At 37.7% G+C, this 9274-nt stretch overlaps 1 protein-coding gene across 1 annotated transcript in view; it reads left to right on the top strand.

The window, feature by feature from the left end:
* Positions 1-511: 511 nt before the first annotated feature.
* Positions 512-9274, top strand: part of MPPED1 (metallophosphoesterase domain containing 1) — a gene marked incomplete at both ends in the record, with an annotated part of 48271 nt that continues 39508 nt past the window's right edge. The window contains 2 exons of the mRNA XM_080355776.1: positions 512-663; positions 5800-5985. Of these exons, the coding sequence (XP_080211902.1) occupies positions 512-663; positions 5800-5985 (338 nt within the window). The remainder of the gene's footprint in view (positions 664-5799; positions 5986-9274) is intronic.

Genomic DNA, 9274 nt, shown 5'->3' with positions numbered 1-9274 from the left:
TGGGCCTTTTTTGAAAGATGATGGGGAATAAACATTCAGCAATGCAATAAAGAAAAAAAAAGAAATTAAATGATTCTGTTGAAGAAGCATTATTATTTGACACACCATTCTGAAGAATGGCTGCCTTGTCTTTTAGATTTGTGTTAGATGTCTGAGATATTTGAGCAAGTTGCCCCTGTGTTTCTTTAACGAGTTTACTTCCACTCCCTGCTTCCCATCCCCAACTAAAGTATGTTCATCAAAATGCTGAGGTGGAAGGATTTGTGATGAGATCTTTGAGCTGTGCGTCTTCGTCCCTCCACGTCCCCCCTTCATCTTCATCTCATATTAAATAATGCACATTCCAAACAGATTAACTGCCAAACAGTTATGCTCCATCTCTTCAATCTGCTTGTAGGTTTTTTGAAGAGGAGCGTGCTGAGTAGGTAAGGAGATGTCATGGTCTTCTTCCGTCGATGTAGGAAGATAGCAGATATGATCGCCTGAACAAAACAAACCCTGCAGTGCAAGCATGGCTTTCTCCCAGTCGCACATTATGGCAGCTAGAAGGCATCAGCACAGTAGACTTATAATTGAAGTGGATGAGTACAGCTCCAACCCCACACAGGCTTTCACGTTCTACAACATTAACCAGGGACGTTTTCAGCCCCCACATGTGCAAATGTAAGTATTATAGTTTTGTTATTGCTCCAGCACAGCCTTCTGAATTGTTATTGCCCTGTCGATGTGGTATTTGATGGATCAGTCAAAAAGAGTTTAAAGAACACTGTTTTGCCGCCTTCCTAATAACAATTACAATAAGGATACAAAATCAGTCTGTTTGGAAAGTACAAGTACTTTGCTAAAGGATGGGGAAAAGATCACTCCACCAATGTAACTTCTATACATAATATGTATTACAAAAAGAAATAACAAGCAGTGGTAATAAAATAAGAGATGCTTCAAAGATTATACTTTCTGCAAACTTAATAACGTTTGTTTGCATTGTGCACTTGCTTATTGATGTAAATGGCTGTTGAAAATACCAAGCCTGTATCTGTACAACACATACTGTTTGGTTAGTTATATTACAGCTACATATAAGGGAGAAATCACATCAATAAATAAGATAGTGTGGGCACCCATCCGACAACTTACTTTCCTGTTGATGTGCCGAAGATGCCAAGTGCTTAAAGAGTAATTAAAATAATGTGTTTGTTTCTGACTTCTTATATAATGACAACATCAGTAAAATTAACTGCTCTAAATGATTTACTTGTAATGTAAAGTGGAGAATTATAATTACAAAATGAAACCTGCCATAAAGTTTAAAGCCAGAAGGAAGAACAAAACAGTAAAGCTATTACAAATAAATTAAGTATAAAATTCTACTGTAAAATACTTTTATAGGGAATAAAAATGTCTGCACCATTTTATTGTGTTTATTAAAGAGAGAAGCAGCCTTATCTTTAGATCAGGAGGCTGGTTTTCATTTTTTTAAAGGAAATGTTTTTCCTTTAGGAAGACTGAATAAATAATCACCTCATGCACATTTTTGATATTTAATATGATTTGATAATTTACAAACGTAGGCCATGATTTCTGCAGTTAAAAAACCCCAGCAATTATGACTGGTTGAATGATCTTTATCTATTTAGTGAATGCTTATGTGCATGCATTGGCATAAACAAAGTATTATATTAGAAAATTCCAAAGACTAACATATATAACAGGGTGTCGAAAAAACACTCAGTTTGTGGGGGCAGTGTATTAGCTTGTGGTCTTTGTTGGGGCTTTTTAGGTACTATTGAAATGCAAACAGTAAAATGAGTTGAGTATTAGCACTGGGAAACATATTTTATTTATAGAACTGGCAAATGGTAGCAAAAGTACAAACAAAAAATGTGGGTTCAGAAATACTTTTACAAATGAAAATGCCAAATTCAGGTTGCTTTATTTTTTGAGGCTTAGCCATTCTTTGTGAATATTCAGGCAGTTCCTGGGCACTCATGAATTTTTTCACTGGACTTAAAGCTGAATATTTTTACTGGGTGAAAAATAAGTTATTAGTATTTGCTTGGTTACTCAACAATATGCTGTCTAAACTACTAACCAGTAACAAATCATATTACTGGTGGGCTTGGACAGTCAGCTGCATGATAGAAGTTCATCACCTAAGCAAGAAGTTAGAAATAAACTATCCTTAGAAAAAGGCTCCTCAGAAGAGCTTGGAGGTCTCTCATGAATGATTAATACTGTTGAAGAAGCTTGTGCAAATAGAAAAACAGGCTAAATCAATTGATACATTTGCCACAATCTGACCTCCTCTTTCTCTTGGTACAGAAATTTTAGGAAGTGTTCCTGAATAGCAGCAGGAATGCTTTTGCCTCCCACCAATGAATAGACTAATAACAAAGAAGGGAAAAATAGACGGAAAAAGTGTAACAAAAGCACCTTTTACTCATGTGATTGTTATGGGTGAAATCTTAGCCCTGTTTTAGTCCATGCTTTTTGTTAAGTTCAGGGAGGTGAAGGCTTTGTCTTGTCTTTATGTATAGTTCAAAATGGGTAGGTTAGTGATGCTGCAGACAATCATAAACAGATTTCACATAGACCTGTTAACATCTGAACTCGCAGTTAACTACTTTAAGCACAGGGTTATTTTTGTGCTTCTTTTGAACTCAGTCTTGCAGCTCTTCCTTGGTCCTCCATGCAGTTTTATATTTCTTGTTTTACTTTTTAGCACCCATAACCCCTTTCCTAGCCCCATCTCACTCTGGCATTCCTATGCTTGTGCTTTTGCTTGTGAGATGACTGGCTTGCCACTGACAAGAAGGGTGGTAAATTCTGATAGTGTTTTCAAGTCCACCAGTCATTTCTGGGAAGTTCCTGCCTTGCTCCTTTGTGAAACTACTGAGATCTAGTGTATAAACGAACCTCTGGCAGCGATTTTGCTGTGAGATTTTTTAACTTTGCTTTTCAATTTCTCTGCAAGTTTTCATTCTGCTTTAAAGAAAAGGAAAAGCATTAGCACAAAAATAATCAGCAGATCTTTATTCCTCTGCTTGTGCTGCAAGCAGTGCATTGGGTGTTGGTGTGACAGCTGCTGTGGGAATGCGTTACGCAAGAGTATGGGGATGGAGCCTTCAGAAATTATTTCCAGTCATACAACTTAGATGCGCTTGTGAAACTTGACATATGTTTTTACCTATATCCGGGCTCAGTGTGTGCATATTACTTCAGTGTGAAAATCTGCATCTCATTTATTTGTTGCCTTTTTTTTTTTTGTATTGACGCTTTTTTTTGCCATGAAAATTCTCTGGCCCATTGCACAGGATTTAAAAGTTATACATACCTCAGCAACCAGGAAAGTACTGTCCACATCTTCCTCATCCTCACCCAAACTATAAGAAAAAGCGTATGTATTATGTGCTGCATGGGTTGCCATGGTAAGTCTGTTGTTTTTTCCATTCAGCTTCAGAGGAGCAACATGTGAAATGCATGCTGCTCCCCAACATGCAATTTACTGGTGTGCTGAGCTTCAAAAGATTTCAGAAGAAGCAGCCTTAAAGGCTACCCTACCATGAAAAGCCCAAAAGTGGTAGTTTAGATCGGTCCATATCCTTAAGTTGTGCCAGGGTAGTATGCATAATTTAAACCTGGCTTAATAATACGTCCTGTAAATCACTTTGAGAAGTGCTGGGCAGAGAAAGCAGTAATCAGAAATTTGTTTACTGAACTGATGTTTAATCTTTTTAGCTTGAATGGCTGCAGTGATAGCCGGGGTCAGCTCCTCATCATTTTTATCCAGCAATCTCAGTTCATTTTGTGGAGGAACTCCATGAACTCAATGCATTACCCTTCACACAGTTAACGCCTTATGACAAGCCAGACTCACTAGTGTAAACCCCACCATTCACCATCCATACGCCTTTGCACCCCTGCTACCTCCACACTCACCACCCATGGAACTCGTGCTACGGCAGCTATCTTCCCTCCAAAACACAGGCATTTTTAACAAGCGATGGCAGTCATGCAGCTGCACTGTTTTGGGGTTGTGACCTCCTATGCCTAACTCCCTCTGCATCTCTTTTTCCCATCTGTCCTTCTACACATGCCTGTGGTCCTTTCGCAACACGCACATTCCCTCGGCCCGGCACACAGTGTTTGCAGCTGGTCTCTCTCGAGGTCCAAACGTTCCACTCTTTGTCAGCCAAGTTTTACAGTTTCCAGTACGTGCTTGCTTACATATCCCGCTAGCATGTACATAGTGCTGGGTGTTCGTTAGGTGTGATTTGATCACAGCTGGCTTTACTCCTTACCTCATACTTGGTTACTTCCTGCTCAAAAACTGGAACTTCGGAAAGACAACTACAAGGTACTTGTACAAAAGGCTGTGTCTTCAGTGCTGCTGTAAAAAAACCCAACATTTCTTCTTCCTAAAAGGGTACAGGAAAGACGGGTACAAAATAATTTGTTATACTCTAATTTTGTAGTTATATTGTAGAAAATGCTAAGAACTTTTTCTGTATTTAACAAGATCGAGTGTCTTATATTTATTCCTCACTCACTAATCTTGTGAAGTTGTCAAAACCAGCTCAGTTTACCTGCCTATAGAATTCTTCTTCCACTTAGAGAAAAGATTGTGGGATTAAATATGTTTATCATGTGTCTTTCAAGCAATAAAATGACTTCTGAAAATTTACCCAGTAAACAGGAGTAATATTATTAACAGCAAAAATCTCAAACTTTTTTATGAGTTTATTTAAATAAAAGTAAGCTCCTAAATTGAAGCACAACCAGCAAGGTGTAGGAATATGTATTACATACTGCAACAGTGAACAAAACTAATTTTACTTGTCCTTTCAAAATAAATATTGTAAAAGTAAAATAATTCATAACAATTCTCTATATATCTCTAGTTTCTAGTGACATAAATGTAAATCTTGTGCATCTGGCTTTTTCATTTTATTCCACCAGAATTCCCTAACTGGAATAGCAGATATGTTATGGCTGCATATAGATACATGTGCTTCTATATATTCCAATAAAATATGGATTGAGGGTAAAAAGACTGAGTTGAAAGTAAATATTCCTCATATAGCAGAGAGGTGTTCTCTGCTTTTCTCTTCTAAATCATAAGTAAGTCTCATCAAACTGGGTCAGATCTTTTAGTTTCCTCAGCTTTGAATATCAAGATTGGGCTCTGAACAATGCAGCCGTACCCCTCATAGCATCTGATTTCATTTAGTATAATTAAGCCCAGAAAGTTGCCACATTTGTCCTAACAATAGTCAGGCTTGAACATACATTTACAGCTGTTGTCAGGAGAGTTCTTATCTTACTTGGCATTAATGCACTGAAACATATCTCCAAAATGTGTTAATTAAATTTGCTGGAATTATATAACTTGCAGAAAAAAAGTTACGATTAGAAAAAATGCATTTAAATGTATTTATGTATCTAAATAAATCTTTTCTCTGTGTACCATGTAATCATATTTAAACAATGGAGGGGGATACTACTGTTCCTTTGAAACTGGCAATGGCTTTGATTTATTTGTAAGTATTTGTTTCAGAGTTGCAGCCTTTTCTTAATCTCTTTAAATTAATCCATCTACCCTACAAATACTGAAAATGTTGTGATGTGAACATCAAGATTTTTTACACCTCCCATTAGTGTTAGGTTTGTTTTAATAAATCCTTTCCATCAGAGAGATCTAGGAGTCTATGTAATCTTTTGCAAAGGCAAAAAATAGTATTAGAATTGCAAAGCAGATACTAAGAAGTACATAACCTTGTTATGATGCATTTCCTACAGGGTTGATCCGGTGCCCCATGATGCTCCAAAACCTCCAGGATATACACGATTTGTCTGTATTTCTGATACTCACTCAAGAACTGATCCCATCCAAATGCCATATGGAGATGTGTTAATACATGCTGGTGATTTTACTGAGCTGGGACTTCCTAGTGAAGTAAAAAAATTCAACGAGTGGCTAGGTAGGTATTGAATTCTCTGTGGATTTGAAAGTAAATTTGTTTACTGATTGTATCTACCCTTCTGCCTCCCAGTAAAAACCATCATGCACTCAAAAATGATGAATATTAATTTGACTTTTAAATTTGAATGGCAATGAGCAGGAATCAGATTTTTTTAACAAATATTTTTGCATTTTTCCAACTGAGCAAATAAGATTTGTGAGACTATTCATCTGTTCTGCCTTCACACTCTCAAGTGTACATTAAGCAACTTCTCGGTGTTAGCAACAATTTAAGTCAGTAGGCCTTTAATGATTTACATAAAACCTCTTACATATATTGTTATGGCTCTGCTTCCCCTCAAAAAAAAGTTGTTGTGACTGAAAACATTTGTCTGTTTAACCCCGGAGGCTCATAGTGTTTTTTATCTGAGGCTCAGCTGCACCACAATGATGAATTCCCAAACAAAGCGAAACGTGTGCCTGTGGTTGCTGTCTTGGATGTAGCAGACCAGATGTAGATGCCTTCTGTAGGCAACTGTTGGCATTGGTAACTGAAATTCTGTTCCATTGGGCAAGAGAGTGGTGATTTACATGTGCTTCAGCAATGTTTTGTATATGCCAAAAAAAATGACAGTGAAAATTGGAAGGCATAGACTGTATCCAGACAAAAGCCCTGATCGGTATTGTTCCTGCAGCAATGTGGATACCTTAATTTAGAATAAAAATGGATTCTTGATTCTGATACTTCATTATCGAAAAAAGGACGACAGGAAATGAAGGAGTTGGAGGGAGCAAGGACACAGTTTAAGGGTAATGGATTTCAGTTTTAAGGTTGATTTTCTTTCCTGTAGTTGATAGTTTTGCATTTTTCTTGGTTTTTTTCTTATTGCTACATATGACAGCATTCCACACTAGGAAGGCATAAAGTGGACAGATTCATGTAGGCTGAAATGGAATATTAAAAAAAGTCAGGACTTCACAATTTAAATATTTACTAGCAAATAATTATCAGCAAGGCTGATAAATATTTATTGGAGCTTGGGAACCCAATAATATGCCCCGCATGGAACAGTTGCGTTGTTTTAGGAGTATTAGGGTAGGGACAGCATGTGGAAGTAACATAACACCTAGAGCCCTCACCTCTGTCTCTGTATCCAAATGTGCACAGGTCGGTTGTAAAACAGTGAATTTTAATCCTATTTCGTAGGTCTCTACCATGTATTATAATACTGTACTGAAAATAGCATATAAAGATTATACAAACCATATGGCTGTCCCTTCTAAATAATACGCATTTTATTTATCTGCTAGTGTGGGAAGAAAAGTGCTTTGGGATATTGCTAGCGAGCAAGGATGGGGGCTACGCACATTACTTGCTGCACAGTTTTTCTCTCCCTAGTTCTCCATCTGCCTCCCTGCTGGTCACAGCTGCACAGTGTTCTGAAGAAGTCCTTAAGCTGAAATCCTCTCAGTATGGTGGGGAGATTTCCCAAGGCATTTCTGTGATGGTCTCTTCATCATTTTTATTCCGAAAGAAGGCTTAATTTTCTGACTTTTCAGGCATGCTTCCAATTTCATGGTAGTGTGCATTTTGGGAAAAGGTGATCGTGGTGGTTTGAGTTATATTTTTGAAAGAGCATCTTTGAGATAGGCAAATCTAGCAAGTTAAAAGATTTTTTCAGTGTCTTGGCCATTTGAAAAAATAGCAAATTTAATTTTTTAATTCATTCTGCAATATCCAGTAGAAAAATATTTTGGGGTCACTGCATGGGTTTCATTCAGATAGCATTTAAAGTTTTGTTCCAGTTCAAAATTGAAAATTTTTATTATAGACAATGAGATTTCAAAATGGAAACTTTAGCTTTTTTTGAAAGTTTTTGCTTGTTTGTTTTAAATAAACAATTTATCAACTCTCAAATACTTGGAATGTTAGCAAAACCTGTAGTAAATGGCAGAATGGTTAAAGGCGTTCTCCTTGAGAAGAAGAAATTTCAAGTTTTTGTTGATTGTTCTTGTGTTGTGAAAGGCACTAGTCTGCAACAGTTTGGATTTTCCAGGTAGCTGCTTCCAGCAGCTGCCGTGATTTTGCAACTCCCACAGCCTTCTCCTTCTCCCACAGCAACTTCTCAACCTTCTCCTTCTTCCTTGTCTTAACATATTACTAGTTTCTCGAGAAAGTGATTGACAGACCCTGGCACAGACTTTTACCTCCACCATATTTTTTACTTGCCGTCACCCAATTTCCCTGTCCATTCCTTCATCCCATAGCACAGGGCTCGCCTTCCTTCCCACTTATTTTGTTCTGTGTCAGATCTATGTCTTCTGCCATTGCTAGACTATAACTCTGTTAAAGCCCTGGAATGCACACTAGAATGTTTGTTACGCTTTCCCTTGATCTCAGCTTTCTCTTAGGTACTAGGGATATCTCCTCCTCCTGCTTTTGCACCATATCTTTCTATGTAGCATTGATTCCTACCTTTGGCTTTCTGTTCCATCATACCCTCTTGGGTCCGTACCACTCTGGGCTATCGGCCTATTACATCTTTTCAAGATGCCTTTCAGCAAGTTTGGATTTTATCTTTCTGTTCTACATAAAATTTCAGTGCCTTTCTGATGCAAAGTATATTTTACATTAACATCGTTAACTTCCATGGACCTTCTGGTTACATTGAGCACATGCTCAAGTGTTGTGCTAATAGAGGCATGTTGGCTTGTTGAGTCATACCCTAAAATATGTTCTCTCTTTTTTAGGCTAACTGTATGTGGGTACACAGGAAGGCCTGTACCAGCTCAGATAATATGTCTCTGTAGCCCAGTGTTTGTGGCTAGCAGCCAACGTGCTGTGCTCTGTCTGCCCCTTAGTCACCTGGTTTTATACTTTTTATCCTCTGACCCCTAAAGTTCTCCACTTCCTTACATTTCACTTTGTTCTTTTCAGTAATAGTAGTTTTCCTTCACTATTCTTTTTCTCAAAACCTCCTCCGTGCCTTCACAGGGAGGGATTTGAAGCTTTACTAGGACTATGTTGATGCATAACTCTATGGAGGAGATTAAATGCTGGTGATAACTGGCTGTGCATATTTTCTTGGCTTTCTCTGGTAGGCAGTCCAAGGACTTCCTGAGCCATAGCATTACTTTGTATTTAATATATAGATTTTTCTTCTCTGAGTTTTTTAATTGCCTTTTGGATCGATGCAAATTTTGAGTGCTGACACAGTCTTGCATCAGAGTTCCACAATGTGATATGGATTGTGTGAAGAACTTTGCTTATTTTGAACCTGTCATCTTCTAGTTTCATTTGGTATTTCCTAA

The sequence above is a fragment of the Nesoenas mayeri genome, assembly GCF_963082525.1.
Source record: "Nesoenas mayeri genome assembly, chromosome: 1".
Classification (NCBI taxonomy): Eukaryota; Metazoa; Chordata; class Aves; order Columbiformes; family Columbidae; genus Nesoenas; species Nesoenas mayeri.
This window is presented reverse-complemented; position numbering and strand designations above follow the sequence as displayed.